We start from the raw sequence: 25,739 nt of genomic DNA on the forward strand, positions 1-25,739 counted from the left end.
AACAAAAATTGGGAACTTAAAATTTTTTTCCCCAAATTATTTCTATTACAAATAATAAAAAGTTCCTACTAATATAAATATATTCACCCTGAAAAAAAAATTCACTCTGACTGATTATATAAGCTGTTCTTAAAACTCCATTCTTCAGTTTTATCGTTTTAAATAGTTTTTCTCTAGAGAAGTTTAAATGGTTTTACCAAGCAGCAATTTCTAAATCATATATTACATTGAGTGATTAAATTTAATTATGCTTGAAAATATTATAAACATTTTAAAACATTGGTTGACTTTTTTTTTGCTATTATTTACTTCTTTTGGGGGGGTACTATAGAAATTACAGCCTACAAGAGAAAATACTTTTAAATAATAAAACATACCTTGCCATGAGGATCAGCAAACATTCTTGTGAAAATTTCACATAATCTTTTTAGTTCAACTCGACTGTCAAAAATAATAAAATTGTTGATTAAAATTTTGCTGCAGGAAGAAGTCCTTTAAGAGTAACCTTGCATACACTTGCCAAAAAACAACAGTTCTGATCCTTACTAAATTAATACACAAGCAGTTAAGTCAGACTTCTGATTTGGAAGTAGCCATCTATTTTCTAGCATCCTAGAACTTATAAATGATATGAGACTGTTTTTAAAGGAGTAGGCAATAAAGACTTTAAAACATTACGTAGATAAAGGCAAGAAAGAATGTCAAAGGAAAAAGTCATCAGGAAAGGAAAATGAATCAAACTAAAACCAGCATTAACTTCTGTCCTTAAAGCCATTTTTTAGAATTACATTTCAGGCAAAGCAAAGAGACATATTTCATGAAAAGTGAAAATATACTTTCAAGTTTGTGTGAGCAGAAGAACTGTTTCCTCACTAAAAACAAAAACAAAAACAAACAAACCAAAAAGAACAGGAATGAATTTTTGATAGATTAGCCAGTATTAACAGTATTCTTTATTGAACAAATTATTAACATTTTCCATTTAGCTTCTATTTGTGAGTAAGAAGTTTCCTTTGAGGTTGAGGTATAGCCTCATCAGCACAACGTCTGCATCATATGCCTAAGACTCTGGGCTTGATCTCCAGCCCCATGAGAGCAACAAGTTGAGCTCCAAAGACAGAGTGGTGCTTGCCCTCTCTGATTCTTAAAAGAAAAAAAAAAATGGCCAGGCAGGTGGCCCAACAGGATAGAGCATGTGTGCAGCCCTAGGCACCACATGGGAGCAACAAGGGAAACTCCAAGGATATACAACTGTTGCTGTTGTGTCTTGGTTTGTTGGCTATTGGTTCATTCTCTGGGACAGCTGCTACATTTATTCTTGGTTTTAAAAATTATAACAGTATGAATAATCCTAAAGAGCTGGGGCATGTGAAAATATTTTGATAGCACCTTCTGAATTCAAGACAAGTCTGCTTCCTTACCTGATCTCTAAAGCGTTATAGAAACACAATAAAAAAGGGGTTTACTTTGAGGGCGGAGCCAAGATGGCTGCCTGGAGACAACACCTGGTGTGAGCTCCAAAAGGAAGCAGCTATCAGCCTGGGATTCTTGGGAGAGGCCACCAGATTCCAGATGCTACCATGATGCCAACCAGACTTCCCAGGGCAGACGACCCCATGAATGTTTCCTGGAGGCCTGCTTCCCCCAGATCACTGCCCCATTAGGGAAAGAGAGAAACGGGCTGGGAGTATGGATTGACCTGCCAATATCCATGTTCAGCGGGGAAGCAATTACAGAAGCCAGACCTTCCATCTTCTGCACCCCATAATGATCCGGGGTCCATACTCCCAGAGGGATAAAGAATAGGAAAGCTATCAGCGGAGGGGATGGGATACGGACTGCTGGTGGTGGGAACTGTGTGGAGTTGTACCTCTCTTATCCTATGGTTTTGTCATTGTTTCCTTTTTATAAATAATAATAATTTTTAAAAAAGTGTTAACTTTATAGATCAATGATTTCAGGACAACATAACTCACCTTAGCGTTCTCTGGTTTTTAAATAAGTTCTGGAGACCAAGGAGGCCTTCTTTTCTTTCTGACCAATTGGAACTAGCACACCTATTGAGGATGTCGGCCACATCTTCTGTCTGCCTCATATATGTAGGAATACTACCGTTTCGAGAACTATAGGAACGTTCAGAACAAGCACTAGAGGCATCACTGTTGGCATCATCATCTGAATGCATTCCATATGCTTCATACCTCCTTCGGGCAGGCTTTTTCTATTATACACAAAGAATTTCATTAGTGACAGCTAAAAGAATATACCAGTATTTCACAATTCCTGCTGACCACAAATGGACTGGTTTTTGTATTAAAATCAATAAAAAGCATGCTACTTAATCATTGTCATATCAAAATGTCAATATTTAGCTGTTCTTCAGAAAACATGTTTTAGAAGTTAGTAGGAGATGAAATAGTCTTTATGGGAAGTGAGAATAGCAGAAGGCGGCTATATGGCAATTCAAATATGCATAGTGGAGAGTGCTAATCAATGTGAGGTTTCAGTTTTATTTTCTCTTTCATGGGAAATCAAGAACTACTAGAACATAAATGTACAGTAGCCACTAGAAATGAGTTGGTCAGGAGGAAAATGTGAACTTTTAAAAGGATGAGAATGGGTCAGAAAATGGGTAATGGGACAGGAAAATGCATGTTTTCCCTTACATAAAATTCTATTTTTCCTGTCTACCTTCTTTTTTTTCTCTAGTCTCCTTTTTCTTCCACTATAACTTCTCTTGCCACTCTTCCCTTGTACCCAACCCTCATGACTCCTAGAGAAGTAAAATACAAATAATGATGAGAACCTGTTTTGTTTACTATTAAGTATAAAGAGGCAAATTCCTTGAGGATCCTCTGTTTTTCCCAAAGTGTCCATACAGCATCTATTTCAGCATGAGTAAGAATGTTTGATTTCTTTTATATTTCAACATTTAAAGCAAATCATTTAATATATGATACCTTGCATATTAAAAGTAAAATGAAAGAAAGAGGTAGTGATAGATACAGAGACACACAGAGAGAATAACTTAGATTTCTTTGGAAGATTTTGAAATGTTTATATAATATGGTATCTGGACTTGGGATAGTGAGCACAACAAACACTTCTATGAAACATATTAAGCACAATCACTTAAAACAGTCGCAGGAGGCAATAAATTCTCCAGAACCTAAAATAAATATAACTGAACTTAATTAAAAAGGCTTATAAATATTTCTATCATTAAATGCCTTGTATTGACTTAGAGACTCCAACCAAACTTAAATGGCAAATGTGCTATTTCCATGTTGGACTCCAGGAGCAGTTTTGTTAAAGATATCAGTATAATCTTATCTGTATGAAGCCGTCATGCTTAAAAGATAAGAACATCCTTTAAAACACTCTAATCAAGTATTATCTCCCTATTGGTAATCATATAGAAAGAGAAAAAGAGAATGTATATCTAGGGATTTTAATACTTCCACTGTCTTAGCTGCAGATCTATTAAACTGATGAAAAAAAAAACATTATGGTGTCAAAAGATGTCAGAAAATAGCAATGTCTATACCTTAGTCCGTATGTCTCCTAAGAGCTGAGAGCAGTAAATTTTTAAAGAGAAAAATTAAAAACAATGAAGAACATTTTGCTAAATAGCACAGTGAAGAGGCATGAGTGATGCCCATAATCAGAAACATTAAGCTTTTTAATATACAGATATGTAAAAATTGCTTTATTCAAAGATTTTATCTTTAATCTTCCGAGTACCTTTTGTCAGTATTTTGCCTTCATCTTTGCCAACATCCAAAGAAAAATCCAACAACAAAAATTATTCTAATTAGTCTTCTCAGACTGAATCCATCCTATTTCAATCTTTTTGTTGTCTCCAAATTAATTTTAATTCTATGATTCCCCCCCCCCCAGGTCTACATTAGACCTAAAATTTGGAAAGATATTTCATAAAAGTTGAAAGCTATAACTGAACATCTATACTATGTAAATAATAATATTTGAATCAACTGACTGGAGTTCATGTTTTAGACTTGGTTAAATACTCCTCTTACAATTCAAACTTAACATCTTGTATTATAAATAATAATTCAACTAAAAAATAACCTATTCCATTCATAAAATTCATATGACAGTCTTTCACTAGTAAGTTATCATTTAAAAAGAAACTAGAAATGGTGAATTGAGAAATATATCAATGAAGAATAGCAAATTTAAAGCATGACTGTTTCAATCTCATCGAAAAGATGAGATTAGTATATCCCAGAGAACAAAGTTTAGTCATATTAATTTATTAAAAAGTAACAATCAAATGGCTGAAGGAATAGGAAAAATTCTACATGTGTATTTTATATTATGTAGCTAATATAAATAAATATTTTTATAACATGGTTTTCAAATCTTTAGTAAAAATTATATCAATACCGGTTAAAATGTCATCTAATTTTAAATGACATACTCAATTTTTTCAATATAAAAGAAGTTGTAACTGAGAAATTAAATGTCTCAAATGCAGAACTGGAAAGAGTATGTGTAATACTGAATCGACTTTGAGCACTGAGAAGTGTTCAAATGACATTTCCTTCATAATTCCAAGTGAGGAAACCAGCTGTGCTCCATGCACAGCACTCTTCCAAGACATTCTGTACATTACTTTGAAATCTAATGTTCACAGTGTTAGACATAAAGGACCAGGAAGATAATTTATTTGGCCAGGAGGTGGAGTAATGGATAAAATGTTAAATCCTCAATCATGAGGTCCTGCTGTTCTCTCTCTCTCTCAAATAAATAAATCAATCTTAATCTAAAACAAAAAATAAATTTATAATATACACTGACATTGTATTTCTTCTCAATTCAGAAAATACAAATAACTAAAAGACTAAATAAGACAGTACCCTAAGGATAAATAATACTTTAACACTGAAGGTTAAACTAGTCTTGAAATTATATGCTTGGGAGTCAGGCAGTAGCACAGTGGGTTAAGCGCAGGTGGCGCAAAGCGCCAAGCGCCAAGCGCCAAGGACCGGCATAAGGATCTTGGTTCAAGCCCCCGGCTCCCCACCTGCAGGGGAGTCGCTTCACAGGCGGTGAAGCAGGTCTGCAGGTGTCTGTCTTTCTCTTCCCCTCTCTGTCTTCCCCTCCTCTTTCCATTTCTCTCTGTCCTATCCAACAATGATGACATCAATAACAACAATAACTACAATAATAAAACAAGAAAGCCAACAAAAGGGAATAAATACTTTTTAAAAACTTAAAGAAAAGAAATTATATGCTTATAGCAGACATATTTATGTTATCTATCTGCTCTTAACTCTAAGTGAACTCTGTGCTTTAAAAAACATCACTGTACTAATAATGCCACCAATAGTTATATTCTAGACACCTTATCAATTACTACTGGCCCTGGTTTAAAATTATGACCAATTAATAAATGTTAAAAATTAATTACACAACTTCATTTATATATATTGCCCATGTTTGATATTCTTAGATTTAACCCACAAGAATTTTCCCCTCTCCTTTTGCACAGTGACAAACTGGCACGTTTGTATGCTAGTTTCACAACTGGTACATCTAGGATAAGGAAATGGAGAAGAGTACCAAGGCATCTGCTACCGCTTCCTCTACATCAGAACCTGTGTTCAGGACTCTCATGGCACTGACAGAAGATGACAGTCGGCTTGATTGGCTGATCCCATACCCTGGACCTGGTCACCAAAAGAAGGAAAACAGCTTTGAGAGAGTTGTAAAAATAATAGTGTTAGATCGGTAACTTCAGGATCCTTATGGGGAGGAGGAAAAAAACAAAAACAAAACAAAAAACCAATGGGGCAAAGCATTTTAAAAGCAATAATTGTATTTTCTGCATACATTTAACTTTTTAGCTAAATAAAGGGTAAAGAAAATTAAAATTACTGCAAGAACAAGAGCTAACATACATTTATGACCAGAAGATAGAAGAAATCATAGCTTGGTGGCTGACTAAAAGCTTGCAAATCGCAAGTTTATAGATGTTACTTAACTCAGATATATCAGTTAGGCAAATCTAAACCATATGGGTGAGCCACAGAGTAACAGGAACAAAGATGAACCTTCAAGCAAATAACAACTAGGGAGCTTGATGAAGCTCTAGCTGGGATTTACAAGGGAAAACCCCTCCAATTGTTACCTCTTCTCCTTCAAGATAGGTTTATTTTATCCTATAAGTTATTTGAAATTTGTTAAGCATCGCCTATGCGTCTGACATTCTGAGGTGTGTAAAGACAAACTAGAATGGATTATTCCCCTCAATTACTTTGTATACCACTACTTACAATTAAAACACTTTATCCACCATTTTGGTTTTTTTTAAACATATGTACAAAGATGAAATACATAACTGAGAACATAAGACAATTCTATTTTCTAAAATAATATAACAGGTTATACTGAAGAAAAAAATGTCCATCTGCCAGTAAGAAAAATGCTCAAATAAGGTTACCGGAGGGGAAAAAGTTACTTGGGGGGAAATTAAAAAAATATATTACAGATGATTTACTCTCTAACAAATTAAAGTTAAAGAAAAACAAATTAAATTTAAAATGTGAATATTACTTAATAGAAACAAAAAAAGGACAAAAATTGGAGATGGATGCATAGATGATAGTGAAAATGTACTCATCCTTCACCTGAGGCCCCATACACATCGGGGGCGTAGAGGGCACCAGTAGATCTGGAATGGTGTCTGGAGGCTGGAATAACAGGACCATACAAACCTCATCTATTACTACAGAAACAAGGAATAGTGGCAGCACTACAGTCAGGCAAGGAGAATTAGTTAATACTGGTAGTACCATTCATATTTATAGATAAGAATATTGCCATATAGGATCATTGAACATCAGCACTGTAACATCACCCTGGACATACAACAGATCTCACACCTAAGGGGACCGACATAGGCCCACAGGAGACAGTAAAAAAGAAGTATTCAAATGGAAGGAAATGTCAAAAATACAAACATGAAACAAATAAACAAACAAAAAAATGAACACTGTAGTTGAAAAAAAAAACCACTATGGTAAATAGCAACCAATAATCATCATATCTTCTCTAATCCTAAACCCAATCATGTAATTACTACTATTGAATTTTATGAATAGCTAAACAAAAGCATAAAGAGAGGTTTCATTTATTTCTAGTAACGCCATGCTACTAGGAAGTGATATCCCTAAGTATCCTGTACTCTTTGAAGGTCTTTTCTCTAATGCAGTACACATATTATGTTCATACTATTCAGAGTACACTACATCTCATTAACGTTAACATACACATTTTCTATAATGGTTCATAGAACAAATTATACATACAGTAGAAAATGATTTAGATATCAGTGCATATTAGAACATAAGAAAAGCATACTAACTTCATGAAATCATTAAAAATAATTGAAATGTCTCTTTAAATCTAAATTCAGCATATTTCAAATTGTGATTTTCATAACATCATAAAGTCAATCATTTCAAGAATGGAAATAAATCAGAAAAATTAATTTACATTTTTTATAAAATAGTTTAAATCTTTTTAGATATATTAGAACAGTAAAAGTATTTTTACTACACAAATCACTCTTTTCTTTGCCATAGCACTTTTATAAATATGATTCAAAAGACAGAAAGGATTAAACAAAGGGAAGTTTACCAAACCCTGAAAGGTGATTGGTATTATTAAAATATACTTGCATAGCTTTAATTTTACTCAATAGAAATAACTGTTAAAAAAAAAGGGGGGGGGAGAAAGAATTGGACCAATATGGAAGTGTCTATTGGATAAAAATCTTTGAGAAACTTCCTGTTTTTTTTAACTAGAGCACTATGCAGTTCTAGTTTATGGTGGTCCAGGGGACTGAACCTGGGGCTTTTGAACCTCAGGAATGAGTCTTTTTGCATAACCATTATGCTGTCTACCCCCTGAAAAACTTTATGGAATTGATAGGTATCTATGACTGAAGATAACAGGTAAGGAGTACTACTCATGTAGCAGAAATAAAGTGAACCTTTTATTTATTCCAGAAATAAAGAGAATAAGGGTGTGAGTTCAAGAGAAGTTCAAGTTTGCTCTGCTCTCATTTATTTCTGATGCTTCCGGACCCTCACGTTGGGCTTGAACCACAACTGAATGAATGGAATGCTATTGGATTCATCTGCTGTATGGCAATACAAACAAGATTTCATGAAATAAAAGACAGCAGAATGTAGGCAAATATACCAGAAATGAGAATGAGGACAAAACCTGACTCCTGGGTGTGCTACTCTTCTTCTCTGTGTAAGAAAAGGATTAATCTACTATATCGTGTCTTTCACTTTATAGTATTAACATGGAAATAAAACAAAAAAAAATATTCTAAAGCTGTGTGGTTAAAAGATCTAATAATGGGTACTGGAGAAATAGCACAGTGGTTTGTGCATCAGACTTTTATGTCTGAAGCTTGGAGGTCCTTGTTTAATCCTCATAAGCCAAAAGCCAAAACTAAATAGTTCTTTGGGGGGGGGGGGGAAGCCCAGAAAACCAAACAACAAAATACAAAACAAAATTAGTTTCTTTAATCTAGGACAAATCACTAGAACCTGGAAAACCATTTCCTTTAGTAAAAAAATTTAAGTACTTAAATTTTTTTCAAATCAACGTTTAAAGATCAGTCTATAAAATAATGGGGCTTGGGAGAGAGTATCACGGTTATGCAAAAGACCTTCATGCCTGAGGCTCCAAAGTCAACGGCTAAATAGTAGTACATATCCGTAGACATCTTGACATATAAGTAAATAAATAGACATATTGACAATGCTTACATTTCTTAGTCATCACCAGGGTTTCTTTGTTCCTGGCTGTTTTTTCAGATAGAAAAGGAAAGACCACTGAGGCTGAGTGGTGACGCACCTTACTGAGCCTGTAACATATATGTTACAGGTTCGAGCTCTGGGTCGGAAAGCTTTGTGAGTGGTGAAGCAGTGTTGCAGGTATCTCTGCCTCTCTCCCTATCACTTCCTTCCCTCTCGATTTCTGGATGTCTCTATTCAGTAAATAAATAAAGATAATAAAGATAATAATAATAAAAGAGGGTAGATAGCATAATGATTATGCAAAGAGCCTCTCATGCCTGAGGCTCCAAAGTCCCAGGTTCAATTCCCTGTACCACCATCAGCCAGAGCTGAGCAGTCCTCTGGTCAAATTAAAAAAAAAAAAAAAAAAAAAAGGAAAGGAAAAACCAGGAGTGGGAGGGTGTGTAGAGAGAGAGTGATGCCTACACGTGTGTCAGTGCAAGGTGGCATAAGCTTCCCTCAGTGCCTCTATGAGTTTGGGCTTGAAACCAGGCTGCATGCCTGTAAACTAGGCACAGCAGGTGCACTCCAAAGTGAGCTATCGCATGGCCTGATAATGCTTACTTTTTAAGTAATTAGTTGTTGGCTACAAATTTATCCCAATCTTTGACTATTGCACAGGTTTAAAATTTTTTAGTTTCTTTTTTTAGCTCATGTTTTCTAACAAATTTTCAGTATTCGCGTAATACAAATGCAGGTACTGTATCATTAAGCAATTAAGGTCTTTTGTCACCAGAGTATAATGAAACTGTATGTAGGTAAGAAAAAAAAGAGCTTCAGGAGAGGACAATGGTGTAGCAGTGGTGGCAATGACTATGAGCATGATAACCAAGGGCTCTCTATGTACAAAAAACTGTCTTATGGGACTGTTGTCAGTTATTCTCTCACTTACAACCTCTCCAACACAAACTCTAGGCAGCACATGCTATTATTATCCTACTTTTACTGTTGAGGAAATGTAAGTATAGAAGAGTCAGAGGTGACCTAGAGGATAGGCACTGCATCTCACAACAGCCCAAGTACTTACCAAGGGGCTGGAAAGAGCGAACAGGACTCGTGTCCCTGCTGCTTTCCCGACTGGCTTCCCGACTGCAGCCTTGACTCACACTTGGCCGAGGAATACGACTGCTTCGGGCTGGCATAAACAAATGGCAGCAAAAGAAGAGGAAAATAGAAAACAGAATTAGTTCTGGGGATATTTTTGGCATTATTTTTCTTTCTTATTTTTGTTTTATCTTTGAAAAAACAGATCTATTTTATTATGAAAGAGACTAAAAGGGGAAGGAATGCAGGACAGTGGGAAAGATGAGTGGAGGAAGGGAAAAGGGAGAGAGGGAATGACAGAGAGACAGAGAGAGTCAGAATATTCAGTTCTGGCATAAGGTGGCATAAGTTTCTGGGTTTTAAGGCATGCAAGACAGAGTTCTAATAGCCATTAACAGGCTGAGTTATCTTCCTAAGTCCTCTTTTTTTCTTCTTAAAAACTGATCATTAAGGGGGGTTGGGCAGTAGTGCAGGGGACAAGTGCAAGGATCCTAGTTCCAGCCCCCGGCTCCCCATCTGCAGGGGGGTTGCTTCACAAGCAGTGAAGCAGGTCTGCAGGTGTCTATCTTTCTCCCCCCTTTCTGTCTTCCCCTCCTCTTTCCATTTCTCTCTGTCCTATCCAGCAACAATGATATCAATAACAATAAAAACAACAATGATAAAAAGAAACAAGGGCAACAAAAGGGGGAAAAAATAGCCTCCAGGAGCAGTGGATTCATGGTGCAAGTACTTAGCCCTAGCAATAACCCTGGAGGCAAAACAAAACAAACAAGCAAACAAAAAACTGATCATTAGCCAAGACTATTTAAGATTGATAAGGAATTACTTTTGATGAAGCATTACCTAGAATACAGTTTTATTCCTTTAATATAGTCTCTAGTTTTCATGAAATTAGGGAAAATATTCTACTAAATATAAATGAATCATAGTTTCAAGATAATATACTTACAATACTATTTATAACTTCTTATTTCACTTCTCTTTGATTATTATTATTAGCTTCCTTTCTTAAACTTATGAGTCTTCACTAATACCAAAGCCTTAAACACAAATAAAAGGTCCAAAGTCTAAAGTCTCACAAATAATTTTTTTTTTGACAGAGACAAAGAGAAACTGAGAGGGAAGGGGAAGATAGAAAAAGAGAAGGAAAGAGACAGACACCTGCAGCACTTCTCCACTTGTGAAACTTCTTCACTGTAAGGGGGGACTAGGGGCTTGAACCCGGGGCCTGTGTGCACTGTAACCCTTGTGCACCCTACCAGATGCACCACTGCTCAGCCCCAAGAAATTCTTACCTACTGAGAGCCTAGACGGACTAGCCTCTCTGCTACAGCCCTGGCTCCGTGGGATTTTACTTCTTTTCTGTGCTGAGGCTGAATTGACCAAGATTCTCTGAACACCAGAGTTCACAGTGGACAGGGTCGTTGTGGTCAGAACTCTTCCTGGAGACCCAGATCGGCTGCCAGCTGAATACCAAATACACATGAATATGTTATGATGTGAACTCTAAGAAAACTTGCTGGAAAGATTTAAATTCAGGAAATAAGTCTGAGAAAACTGGCATGGTATGACATAACCTAAGTCAAAGAAAATGAATAGAGAAATACTCTATGTAGTTGGAACCTGGAAAAAAAAAGTGGCATACTACAAGTACTAGTCAATCATGTAAACATATTTGTAGTCTGGTGGGTATGATATGCTATATGCTATATGCTTAATAAGGACAACATTATGGGTTTCAGAACACAGATAATATGAAAGATGTTGCAAGAAATAACTCACCTAACATATTTCATATGGCTAAAATGTTCTGTGTGAAAAAGATATAAATTCTCTTGAAAAGGCTAAATATTTATAAGAAAAAAGTATCTCTAACCACACTTGATTTTGTTAAGAATATATAATGGGGTTGGGAGATAGCTCACAGCAAGGCACATAACATGCCTTACTATGCTTGAGGGTTTGAGTCCCAGTACCAGATGGGAGCACTATACAGCACTTGGGGGGGGGTGGGAGGCTGGTTTTTCATGGACGGTGGAGCAATGTTATCTATTTCTCTACATAAAAGAATGGGGGGGGGGAGGCCTACAGAGGTTACCCACACTCAACTGTATGAAGCATATTTGAGACTTAGTTTTTCCAGCATTAAAACAAAGTTACCTATTTATATTTACACAAAATCAAAGGTTTACAAAATGGAATCAGCGGAAAAAGGTTACTTTATACAAACTGCTTCAAATAGCAAAGGGACTGTGGGTGTCCACAGCCTGGTATACAGATACAGAAGAACTGAGGGTAGAAAAAGAACAGTAAAGTGGTCTGGGAGGTGGCACAGTGAATAAAGCATTGGACTCTCAAGCATGAGGTCCTGAGTTCAATCCCTAGCAGTACATGTACCAGAGTTATGTCTGGTCCTTTTTCTCTTTCTACCTATCTTTATCATTAATAAATAAATAAAATCTGTAAAACAAAACAAAAACAATAGAGTAAGCAGATGTCAAATAAGCCAGGCCCAGGCCCTTTCTAAACCAGTGATTTTCAGTGACAGGAAGATAGATGATAAGGCAGCAATGAAATCCAGATAAGGACCTGGATCTCAGAGACTGGGGCGAGGTTAAAGGAAAAAATATATATATATTTTTAATTTTTTAAATATTTATTTATTTTCCCTTTTGTTGCCCTTGTATTTTTCTTTTTTCTTTTTTATTGTTGTCGTAGTCATTATTGTTGTTGTTGATGTTGTCACTGCTAGATAGGACAGAGAGAAATGGAGAGAGGAGGGGAAGATAGAGAGGGGGAGAGAAAGATAGACACCTGTGGATCTGCTTCACCACTTGTGAAGGGACTCCCCTGCATATGGGGAGCCCGGGGCTTGAACCAGGATCCTTCAGCCTTTCCTTGCACTTCGCGCCACATGAGTTTAACCCACCCGACTTTTGGAAAAAAATGTTTTTATGCTAGAATCATGAGTTGATTTTAAAGGTTAATGTTAACCTTCTAATAAAAAAAAAATTGAGTAAGAAAATGGACTACATAATTCAACTAATAATTTAATCAGAGACTCTGGTAGCATTACAGAAAATTTAATTTTGCATTTAAATAGATCTCTCTTTTTTTTCTCCAGTTTTTGTTGTTGTTGGATGGAACAGAGAGAAACTGAGAGAGGAGGGGGAGACAGACACCTACAGACTTGCTCCATTGCCTGTGAAGTGACCCCCTGCAGGTGGGGAGTTGGGACTCGAGCCAGGATCCCTGCACTGCGTGGGTTGCTGCACTTCATACTATGTGCATTAAATAAATTTTCACAAAAGAACTTTTCTCCTTCACTGGGCACCACTTTTAAGGCAATACAGCTCACCATGTATAAACTTACCTAGTTAAGCTCCATTTCCACAAAGCCAAAGTGCAAATACCAAGTAAGAAGTGAATGAGGGAGGGAGTACCAGTGTAAGTAAGGGAGTGATGACTTTTTGGTTCTGGCCAATTTTGTTTTGAGACAATACTGGCCAGATTTTGTAATATTTAAAACATTTGAAATTTAAAGACTTATTAGATTGTGTAGGGATAAGACACAAATAATACAGGGATGGAAATACACTGGGTGTGGTCCAAGGATATCTAAGCTAGGAACCTTGCTTCTTATTTGGCATGGCCTTACTGAATACAATTTATGTTCAAGCATAATTCCTAAACATTACTAATACACAAAAATGAGACTTATCTTAGATTGGTTATCTTCTAATGTAAAACATGCCTGAGTTTCTATTAAAATTAATTTTTCTTTTGAGAATGAATTCTAAATTATCATAGGAAAATCACTGAAGTCTACTTTGAAGGGATAGTTCATCTGAGCTGTTTTATGCATCAAGTGGAGAAATCTTTGAATCAGGCTTCATTCCGTTAAAATCTTAAGGATACTCATGAGGTACCTATTATTATCACCATGCAGTGTCTAAACTAAACACACACACCAAAAACATCCAAACACCCAACATGCCACAAACTCACAAATGCAAGATAAGCTGATGAATATTTTATGGGAACATTTGCAACAATATAAAACATAAAAATAATGAACTGAACACATACAATATGATATTCTATTAAAATTAATAGAAATTCAGGAGGAATTGGTAGAAGACTGGAGAATTTCTTGAAATGTGGGTCTATTCAGCAGAGAGGTGCCATATAGTATAGGAGTAACTACATATAGGTTATATTATATTTATCAAGATCACACAAGTTCACTATCGATATATTTAAATTCAGTCATGTCCTCTTTTAGGAAATAAAATTGACTGTTCATTTGCTTTAACTCTTTCTTCTCCAGTATTTCCCAACCTCCACATCAACAGTGTGATTACCCTAGTGCCTAACAACCCATTTTTAGATTTATAGTTAGAATATCAATAATAAGAAAAAAATGTATCAAGGCTTTTTGCTCATCAAAGAACTGCTATGGCTAATTCTTTGAGAATCAGAGTTGATGATAATCCTGTTAACACAATAAGCCTATTGAATCACTTGCTTCTAGATAATACTTGATTTTTGAAAACCAAAATTGAATACCTAATTTCCCTTATGCTGCCTAAGATTTTCAAACTATTTTACAGCTTTATGAGATAGTCTCAAGATATTACAATGGTACCTTTGCTTTGAATGTTTACATCTCTAGGGTCATCGTGGATACTTTTTTTGGATTCAGGATAATAAAAGATGGGCCAAAGAAACATCCTATTTGGCAATTTCCCCCTAACATGGCCATAAAATGACGGAACACTAAATGCCAAGAATTTCTGCTGAATAGAACCTATTCTTGAAAATGAAAACACGTGATCAAACAATAGGTACACACATAAATTCTATAAATTCTTACCACCAATGGTATTAGCAGACTGTGATCCTGAACAAGTGCAAAGGCAGAATTAGGGTAAGGGTTATACTTTATGGAGAGGGAAGGAGCAGATTTACAATGGATGGCAGATGCAAATAAGAAAGCTTTTAGTTGGTTTAGTTGGTTCTTAGGAAAGAACAAAAAATCCTATATAGCAAAAAAGCAGACTTTGCAAAATTCCCAAGCCATCGTTGTCTGTAAGAAAAGCAGTACATTTAATAATTTTTGCAGCTGATAAACTGAAGACACTTGTATACAAAGCAGATGAGATGAAGTTGCAAAAGGAAATGCAAATTCTTCAGCGATTCTTTTATGAGTGAAAAGTGTCTGTAATTTAATATTTAAGTTTTTATTAAATATTTACATTAAAATTACAGAGAAGAAGAAATCACAGTAACTTATGGCTGAAGAAAAATTATATAAAAAAACTAAAAATTTGCTATTTCTCTTACGACACACATGAACAAATGGTGAGGGAGTTTGGAAGGGTTGGGCGGAGAATAAACATTGCTAAGGCTGTACAGTCATTTGTCCACAACCAGTCACTACCAACAATGAGAGACACATCCTTATGGAAGTATAAATGTGAATGTCTCTTTACTGGGCCAGTATAGCTGTCAGAATACACCTGCTTTGGTTCAAGAGATTTTTTTTTTCCTAAGTAATGATATAAAAGTATATGGAGACCATGCAAATCCTAACATAAGTGTTTAGAACAAAACAAAAGATGAAGATTGAGGCTATATTTCTGTGCAAAAGTTATAAGCTATTGGGAGAGTCTTCTGATCTTAAAATCCTAATAGTTCTAAAAAGCCCATGATTATATCCTCACACTTTAGGAAATAATTCAAAGTATTATGGATCATGCTTCAAAAAGAAAATCCAAATGCTTTATTTGAATGAACTTATCAGTAGTCACAACATACTTAAAATACATGAACCAGTATGAATTTTTGCTCTGAATTAGTCTTACTTTAGAAGAGATGTAATCTTATATAAACTTAGGTTTTATCCTTAAGTACACAAACTTACTGGTTGCTATATTTGTTTTCTTATGCTTTAAGTTTCCTAAATTTGTCATTACTTATTTCTCTTTCCCAAAGTCCTAAGGATAACAAAACATAGAAGTACACAACAGAATAAAGTTCAGGTGACATTAGGTTAAGAATAAAAAGCAGGAGGGCCAGGGAGACAACACAGTGATTATGCAAAAAGACTTTCACTCTCAAGGCTCCAATACCACCATGAACAGAGCTGAGCAGTACTCTGATACTACTACCACTACTATTACTATTACTACTAGTAATCAGCAAAAGTTTATCAGACTGAGAGGTAGCAATGTGGGTAAAAACCTTGACTCTGATCTCTGAGGTCCTGAATGTGGTTCCTGAGTAATGCTCTGGTTAGTGTGTTCTTATTCTCTCTCTTCTCCCTCTAACCCTTTCTCCCACAGCCCCCAGTAAGTGGATAAACAAATGAAGACACTGGCTTACAAATATATATATATTACATTCTTTGGGCCCAGGCACTGTCTTCAGTGTATTAAACATTCAATTCTCATAGCAAGTCTATGAGATTATACTCTTCATTTGATAAATCAATATATGGAAATAAAGCAACTTGAAGTAATGCACAAATTTTTTTTTCATGATTCAAATTTCGACAGTACAGACCCAGATCAATAAATTTCAAGCTTTATTATAACACAAAGCATTGGTGATCTTCTTAATGACTAAATTCATTAAATAATGTGGTGGCTTAAGATAATTGTACAAATACCTCCCAAGTGTTGCTGATGTTGGTGTGGACACTCCACTCAGAGTAGCATGGTGGTTCTAAATTGTAATACTACACTACACAAGATTAAATTACTTAAAAAATAACTCTATGGGTGTGGATATAACCATAATAACTTTCATGCCTTTGAATCTGAGGTCCTGGTTCAATGCTCTATACCACCATTACCCAGCTGAGCAGTGTTTTGGTAAGGGGGGAAGAAGTATTTAAAGATTACTTTTAAATGGCATAGAAAGTGTGTGCTGGACTCTCAATTATGAGGCTCTGAGTTTGACTGCTGGCAGTCCATATACCAGAGTAACTCTCTGGCTATCTTTCTCTATCCTCTTGCTCATTAATAAAGAAATATTTAAAAACAAATTACTCTAAAAATACACAAGAGCAAAGAAGAATCTGTTAGGATCTATCCCTAGTTTTGCTGACAGAAAATACTCATTCAGAAGGTAGTTGTCATTTTTTTCTATTTGCATAAAAATTAATTAATGAGTATTTCTGCTTATTTTTAGGATTCTGTTGTGTTTGCATTTTCACTGTTTTTCATACTCTGAAGACAGGAAAAGAGAATCTGTTACAAAGGGCTTACATGTAATCACACTTTGGTTTTCCCTAAACTCAGTTCTTTCATTTGATTCCAAGAATCAGGAACAACTTGAAAAACAAACAGGATCTTTGTGTTCTGAAAAATCACCTAAACATGGGGAGGGGTAGCTAGCATAATGGTTATCCAAAGAGACTCTCATGCCTGAGGCTCCAAAGTCCCAGGTTCAATCTTCTGCACCACCATAAACCAGAGCTGAGCAAAGCTCTGCTAAAAAGGAGAAAGAAAATCACCTAGACACCAGAAGATACTTTAATCTATTTCTTTTCAAATTAGCCAAGTTTGTAAACTAACTCCAGAATTATTCCCCTACAAACGATTTCTGAGAAATGCTAATGAAAGCCTCTTGGTAAAAATGCAACGGGAACAGATCCATTTAAATTAAGGATGACATATGTGTGATATTAACCTGAAACCTGTAGAAGTAGATCATACATTCTTCTACCTCAAAATTGTGCTTTTGAGCAACTCAACTCCCTATGAAAGAGCAAAAATATGAATCTTAAATTTAGTAAGTGATGTAGCGGCACTGGTTCTTTCAAATTATATTTCCTAATGACCAATCAGGATAAGACTGACAAACATGCTAACAAATTGGGGGTTGGGGGAGGGATACAAAGACAACACATACCTATCCTGACTGCATTAGCTAGATGTGACCAGATTGTGATGTTACCAGATGACAATTATTTTGCTTCTAAAAAGCACAATTTTCCACATTTGCAAGTTTCTGAGTAGACTGTGAGAACCTTAAGGCTAAGACATTTGCGCTATTTTAAATATCTTCATGCAAAAGTTTGTACAACAGGTCAAGTTTTTCCTTCTAAGTGGTCGATATCAGTGATGTAACCCTAACCACACACCAAAGACAAGACAACACCCACTCCAAAAGTTCCAGAACATGCATGACAACTGACCCAAAACATTGAAAAAAAAAATACCTTCATTTTTGTCTGGTGATGATGAACCTAAGGTACAGAACAAGAACTCAGTATGTGGCTTGTCTTTTTTGAAGTCAGCTTTGTCTTTATCCATTGGCCCATTATTAATACAGTAATATACAAGCAACAAACTTATCCTAAGGACAAATATAGGATAAGCGATCGGCTAATACTTACGCTGTGACTGAGACACCATTTTTGTTCTACTTCTTCCTCTAGAGTCTGTCTTGGCAGTTCCCATTCCTGAAAGTGGCGTTGAAAGCTTTGCTCTTACTCGACCTGAGGAATAAAATTATGTCAATAAAGATGTGATTCTATATTAATATTTAGTAATGAGTGAAAAAAACCTTACTGTAATTTTCCAATTGGTTGTGCTTTCTATTTTTTATATTTAGCTACTTATTTTCCCTTCTGTTGCCCTTGTTGTTTTATTGTTATAGTTATTATTGTTGTTACTGATGTCATCGTTGTTGGATAGGACAAAGAGAAATAGAGAGATGAGGGGAAGACAGAGAGGGGGAGAAAAAGACAGACACCTGCAGACCTGCTTCATAGCTTGTGAAGCGACTCCCCTGCAGGTGGGGAGCTGGGGGCTTGAAGCAGGATCCTTATGCGAGTCCTTGGCACTTCGCGCCACATGCACTTAACCCGCTGTGCTACTGCCCGACTCTCCATTTTAATTATTTCTAAAGGGAACTGCAAAAAGAGACACTATAATATTAGACAAAGTTTTTAATCTTTTTATCTGAATACTATAGATGTAAGAAACACTACTCTATTCCTCCCAACCAACCAGTTCCTGAAGTAAAATTACTTGAAAAAAAAATCAAATGAGAGTTGACACTTTACTCAATACACTTCCTTCTCTATCTTTCAACTGCTTTCCTGTCTCCTCTATCATGCCTCACCCTCCTCCACCAAGCCAAAATACATACATTTCTAGAGCACGTGAATTAAAGACAATACTGATCAAAGTGTTTAAGCTGTCACTAGTAAAAACAAAAATACATTACTAGCAGATACTCAGGTGTTGTTTGCAAGCAACAGTCTCAACAACTATCAAATCAGAATAAAAATCAAATCAATTGTAATCACAAAGAAAGGCTCAGAATATTTTTTAGTTGAAAGGTACTAGTTGTAGGGCCATCACAAAATAGTAGCTGACCTGACACAGCTGTATGAATTAGGAAAGCTACAGTGGAAGAGTGAGGAGAAATTACAGTTTAAGAAATGAATGAGGGAAGATAAGTGAGTAAATAAGAACTAGGAGTAAAAACAGAAAGAAACTAAACCAGAAGTATAGCTGGCAGAGTCCTAGTATTCTTTTTTTTAAAAATATTTATTTTATTTATTTATTCCCTTTTGTTGCCCTTGTTGTTTTATTGTTGTAGTTATTATTGTTGTTGTCGTTGTTGGGTAGGACAGAGAGAAATGGAGAGAGTAGGGGAAGATAGAGAGGAGGAGAGAAAGATAGACACCTGCAGACCTGCTTCACCACCTGTGAAGCGACTCCCCTGCAGGTGGGGAGCCGGGGTTCGAACCGGGATCCTTATGCCGGTCCTTGTGCTTTGCGCCACCTGCGCTTAACCCGCTGCGCTACAGCCCAACTCCCGAGTCCTAGTATTCTATCAGCTTCTTGAAGGCCCCTAAAAAGCTCATGGTTCAGGTCTCTCACTCTTTTATAGTGTAGGACACAATGTTCTCCTGAATAAAAAGTAAAACAGAAAGACAAATTACTTTTGAAATGGAGAACTTACACATATTCTATATAACAAAGAAATTAGGGTATATGTAGTATCTTGGTACTACAATTCTAATTATACCACATTGTCAGGTATAAAACAATATTTCAAATATATGTAAAAATAATGTAAGATCCAAAAAAATGTTAAATCTACTTGGTTTTGTATCACCAAATGTAATCCATGTAAACCTGAGAAGAAAACAGAAGCAACCGGTAGCACAGCCATATACAAGATGCTGGGTATTATACCCCAAACCCTATCAAAGGGACTTTCCAAAGTTAACCCTATCACCAAATAATGTGACGATAACAATAACTATCCGTTGTCTTCTTGAACCCTAAGACAACAGGAACCTCACATTTCTACTATACAGCCTATATTTCCCCCAGTCCTGGAACCTTAGGATGGGGCCCACTTTTCTGCATGCTGCTCTCAATTCAAATCAAATAATATTGCATCTGAGGATCACAACCTAATCAACGCAACGAGTGCCACCCCAGCATGCTTCACTTCAGACTGTGACCAGAGACTTCAGGTGTGGAATGACAACCCTTCAGCTTCATCACTCAGGGTGAGCCCTTTCCTTTCATAGTATTCTCTAATTCCATTCCAGGTGTTCCCCTCCCCAATAAAGTCCCCAAACCTAGATATAGTCTAGGTCCCCTGAGATAGAGCATAGGTTCACCCGTGCCCATAAACTAGGGAGAAAATATATACCTGAAAGCAGAAGTACACAAGAGCATGCAGGGAATACCCCCCAACACTTCATCTGCACTATTCCAGTCTTTAGGTCCATGATTGTTCAACAATTTGTTTGGCTTTGTATGTTAACTCTCTTTTCAGACACCAGGTTCTGGATGCCAGCAAGATGCTGACCAGACTTCCCTGGACAGACGACCCCATCAATGTGTACTGGAGCTCCACTTCCTCAGAGGCCCACCCTACTAGGGAAAGAGAGAGACAGACTGGGAGTATGGATCGACCAGTCAATGCCCATGTTCAGCGGGGAAGCAATTACAGAAGCCAGACCTTCCACCCTCTGCAACCCACAACGACCCTGGATCCATTCTCCCAGAGAGCTAGAGAATGGGAAGGCTATCAGGGGAGGGGGTGGAATATGGAGATCGGGTTGTGGGAATTGTGCGGAATTGTACCCCTCTTATTCTATGGTTTTGTTAATGTCTCCTTTCTTAAATTAAAAAAAAAAAGAAAAATGTACTTTAGACAGAGTAAATATAAAAGGGGAGAATTTTTCCTCTATATAAATTTAAAAAAATGAATAGTTGTTACTAAGACAAACTACTCAGTAATAAAAAAAAATATCTGGCAAGCTTGCTGTTTCAATCATTGCTGTCTCCAATATAAGCATGTGCAAATCCACAATGATTCAAAATAAAACCACTGAAAGGTTAAATAAATTAATTTAAATGATGATGTTATTTAAACTCCAAAGATAAAGCAATGGTGCATGCTCCTCTCAAGTACAAATAAATGTGGGTCCCATTGAAAAAAAGAAATGTATTAATGTTATCAGTGAAAAGTTGAACCTATATGCTAACTTCATAGCAGATATTAAAAATGTTAATTGATTATGCTTTTCCAGCATGAGATGATCCAATCAACAGCAAAGTAGAATTCTAGAATGAAGAATAAAAGAAAAAAAGACTACATGTACAATGAACACAACCAAACACAAAATGTAACTATCACAGCTTGCAAATTATATAAATTTTCAATAAAATAGCCTTAGTTTTTAATATTTTCTACTAATAAAAATATTAATGTGGAGGTATTTGTGTTACTAACAAAATGCATAATTCTTACCATCATCAGATGCTGTTCCTAAATAAGAGAAATAAAACAATAACATTTCAACAAATTCTGCCACATAAGACCTATGGGCACATCCCACCCAAGACTAAACAAACAGGAAGGGTGAAAGTAAAATGATCTAGTTTTATAGTCTTAAATTAATTTTCATATGGTTCATTCTGAGAAAGTTTGAGGTAACCTAGTGACTCATAGCATTCTAAAAAAAAATAATGGAAAAATGGCTAGACTTTATCATCTCTTTCCCTCTTTTTTTTTTTATCTTTATTTACTTATTGGATAGAGACAATCAGAAATTAAGAGAGTACAGGAGTGGGGACCAGGGGCTTGAACCTGGGTCCTTGCACACTGTAACATGTATGCTCAACCAGGTATGACACCACACCAGCCCCTATCAGCTAGATCACATACTCCAAATTTGAGATGGTGAAGGAAATTAGAAATGCTAAACAATAAATATTCAATTATCTATTTAATGTCTTTGAAATAATGATTTTTTTATAGCCTCTCCCAGAGGAAGAATAAATTTTGGCACATTTTTCAAAAGGTAGTCTATAAAAAACTAGTAGCCCCAACAAGATGGGTACTACCTCTATAACCCAGGCCTTCTAGTATTTTCATCATGGCATTACAAAGTTTCACTAACCATCCAGCTCAATATTTATGCATGCTCTCTAACATGCAAATAAAAACTAGTAATCATATACATGTCTACGTATATAGAAATTCTTTGGGGTAGGGTGCTGGGAATTTAACCTAGGGTCTTTTACATGTGAGACTTGCATTTAATCACTGAACTGTCTTCCTGTATCCCATACAGACTTTAATGGATGGCTGAACATCAGTGAGAAAAACACACTATGTAACACAGAGGACTCCTCAAGTAAGCTGATATTTCTGACCTAAACCCATGTCCAACAATGAAAATAAGCTGCCTTCAAAGGACCCTGGATCTTAAGAGTGATAGCAAAGGGTTTGAAATATGGTAACAATATGGTAGTTTTTCATTTCAATTAATGAAATTTCAATATATATTTTAATTTGTAAGATGCATTAAAATACAAATAAGCATAAAGACCAATATGAAATAATAATCATGTAACCAATATTAAACAAATACTCTACTTTATAAAAATGGAAGAAATATCACTTTTAGTTTATGTAATAATATGCAATAATCAACAGAAAAAAATATTGCTCCATCTTTCCCAGATCTCATGCTGTTATTTACAGTCAATAACTTCTTGTAAATTCTAAAACATAGAGAGTTCCTAGATAATATCACATACCTAATGAAGTGAAGAGAAAGAGTGGATAATATGCTGTCTAGTCAGGCTGGCAGTATGGATCAACCTGTCAACGGCCATGTTCAGCAGGGAAGCAATTACAGAAGCCAGACCTTCCACCTTCTGCATCCCACAATGACCCTGGGTCTATACTCCCAGAGGGTTAAAGAATAGGAAAGCTATCAGGGGAGGGGATGGGATACAGAGTTCTAGTGGTGAGAACTGTGTGATGTTGTACCCCTCTTATCCTATGGTTTAGTCAATGTTTCCTTTTTATAAATAAAAAATTAAAAAAGAAAAGAAAGATAAGACCCAAGGAGCTAGATGGTGGTTCACCTGCTTAAGCACACATAGTACTAAGTGCAAGGACCTGCACAAGGATCTGGGTTCAAGCCCCTGGCTCCCCACCTACAGGGGGGGATGCTTCATGAGCTATGAAGCAGGCCTACAGGTGCCTATCTTTCTCTCTCCCTTTCTATCTCCCCTGCCTCTCTCAATTTCTTTTTGTCCTGTCCATTAAAATGGAAAACATGGCTGCCAGGAGTGGTGGATTCATAGTGCTGGTGCTGAGCCCCAGCAATAACACTGGAGACAAAATAAAAATAAAAATAAAATAAATAAAATAAAATAAAATATGCTGTCTAGTATTAGATCAACAACAACAAAAAAAGAAAACCTCATATTGCTAAAAATACTATAGTGAATAAAGCAGCAAAAGATAAAACATTTGATTAAATGTTAGTTTAAAATTTCACTCTTAAAAAGACAGCATCTGTAACTTAAATTTTATTTTTCTTTCTATTCTTCTGAATCTAAAATTTCAGAGAAGCAGTGAAAAAAATCAAGAATAGAACTCAGGTAAATAAAAAATAAAGTAAATAACTTGACTTACAACAAAGAGAAACCAAATATATGTACAAACTGAGAAGCCCCCCAATAGATAAGCCTAACACAGAATTCAATCAGAAAGTTAGGTAATCATTTTCACATTAGGAGTGCTCCTGAATAAGTATTCTAGACCTAGCAAATCAGGAGAACAACAACAACAAACTAGAATCCATGGGTCATGAAAATCTTAAGTGGAATTAGGAAAGGAAGTTCTTACCATCCATCTTGTCAGAAGTATCCTCTTTGATGAAGAGCAAGTAAAGAACAGAGGAAAACTTAGTATGCTGGAAATGATGAGCTTATAAAACTGAGGAAAATTATTTTTTGAAGACAAAACTCACAGCATAGTCATATTTGAAGCTTGTTTTCAACTCAACATCCTACATAAGGCTTCTATGTGAAATAAAAGCCACATATACACTAACAAATAGATAAGTATGATTTTCATTAGCTTTAAAAAAAGAAAAATTAGTGAATTTTGTAATAGTCACCCAGCCCTGGACTGTTACAAATTCATTCCTGTATAGACTAGAGTTAACCTCCAAGCCCTGCTCTTAACTCCCCCATCATTAATTTAAAAAATATTTTTATTTATTTATTTATTCCCTTTTGTTGTCCTTGTTGTTTTATTGTTGTACTTATTATTGATGTCGTTGTTGTTGGATAGGACAGAGAGAAATGGAGAGAGGAGGGGAAGACAGAGGGGGGGGAGAGAAAGACACCTGTAGACCTGCTTCACTGCCTGTGAAGCGACTCCCCTGTATGTGGGGAGCTGGGGGCTTGAACTGGGATCCTTATGCCGGTCCTTGTGCTTAGCGCCATGTGTGCTTAACCTGCTGCGCTATCGCCCGACTCCTGGCAATTTCTATTGATATAAAAAGGCCGCTAGATTTTTTATAGGCATTGAATCCATAAATTAATCTACCATATTAACTACTTTAAATCTATAGACTTAGGAGTCTTTTCACTTGTTTAGACCTTCTTTAATTTCTTTTCAATGTATTGTAGTTTTTAGTGTAGACATGTATCAGTCTTTGCTCTTGTTTTCTGGCACAGCTGTTATAAGACCTGCCTTAAGACCATTCTTTTCTTTTCATCTCTTTCTTTCTCCATATCCCTCTGTCCCTCTTCGTTTAGATTTACCTATCTATGAAAGGGTGTGGGAGAAAGAGAGAGAACCAGAGTATCACCCTGGCATATATGAAACTGGGGAGCAAACTTGGGAACTCATGTTTAAGAGCCCAACACTTTACCCACTGCACCATCTCACAGACTTGCAATATCCTCTAAGAATGCTAGCAGTGACTTTTTTTGGTAATATTTGGTCTTTGATTCTGGTATTAGGAGGCAGACAAAGCTGCTAAATTCCCTAGAATTTTTTGGGTGATTGGAACGTCTCGTGTTCTACTGCGGTGACTTCTCAGAAGCTTCAGGATGAAAGATGATCACCATAAAAAATAATAAATAAATAAAACCATGATTAGCTTAGACTTTCCAGCCAACTTCCCCCATCCACTGGGAATGTGATGATGTCTCCATAAAAACATTCAAAGTGGGGAGTCGGGCTGTAGCGCAGCGGGTTAAGTGCAGGTGGTGCAAAGCACAAGGACCGGCATAAGGATCCCGGTTCGAACCCCGGCTCCCCACCTGCAGGGGAGTCGCTTCACAGGCGGTGAAGCAGGTCTGCAGGTGTCTATCTTTCTCTCCTCCTCTCTGTCTTCCCCTCCTCTCTCCATTTCTCTCTGTCCTATCCAACAACAACAACAACAATAATAACTACAACAATAAAACAACAAGGGCAACAAAAGGGAATAAATAAATAAATAAATAAAAAACATTCAAAGTAGAGTTCTCAAGACTTCTGTGCTGG

At 36.2% G+C, this 25,739-nt stretch overlaps 1 protein-coding gene across 43 annotated transcripts in view; it reads right to left on the reverse strand.

Annotated features, from left to right (window-relative positions):
* The window catches only part of CLASP2 (cytoplasmic linker associated protein 2), a 165,362-nt gene that overhangs the window by 46,468 nt on the left and 93,155 nt on the right, over positions 1-25,739 (reverse strand). For 5 of the 43 annotated variants that reach the window (XM_060180498.1, XM_060180503.1, XM_060180527.1 and 2 more), the window contains 12 exons: positions 24,087-24,110; positions 21,690-21,707; positions 18,298-18,399; positions 18,121-18,147; positions 14,767-14,793; positions 11,186-11,356; positions 9,874-9,981; positions 6,657-6,719; positions 5,590-5,696; positions 3,548-3,571; positions 1,977-2,221; positions 378-441 (listed from right to left, as the gene is read on the reverse strand). In XM_060180498.1, coding sequence (XP_060036481.1) covers positions 378-441; positions 1,977-2,221; positions 3,548-3,571; positions 5,590-5,696; positions 6,657-6,719; positions 9,874-9,981; positions 11,186-11,356; positions 14,767-14,793; positions 18,121-18,147; positions 18,298-18,399; positions 21,690-21,707; positions 24,087-24,110 — 980 coding nt within the window. The remainder of the gene's footprint in view (positions 1-377; positions 442-1,976; positions 2,222-3,547; positions 3,572-5,589; positions 5,697-6,656; positions 6,720-9,873; positions 9,982-11,185; positions 11,357-14,766; positions 14,794-18,120; positions 18,148-18,297; positions 18,400-21,689; positions 21,708-24,086; positions 24,111-25,739) is intronic. The other 38 variants (XM_060180504.1, XM_060180512.1, XM_060180530.1 and 35 more) reach the window with 18 other exon arrangements.

The sequence above is a fragment of the Erinaceus europaeus genome, chromosome 21 (genome assembly GCF_950295315.1).
Source record: "Erinaceus europaeus chromosome 21, mEriEur2.1, whole genome shotgun sequence".
Lineage (NCBI taxonomy): Eukaryota > Metazoa > Chordata > Mammalia > Eulipotyphla > Erinaceidae > Erinaceus > Erinaceus europaeus.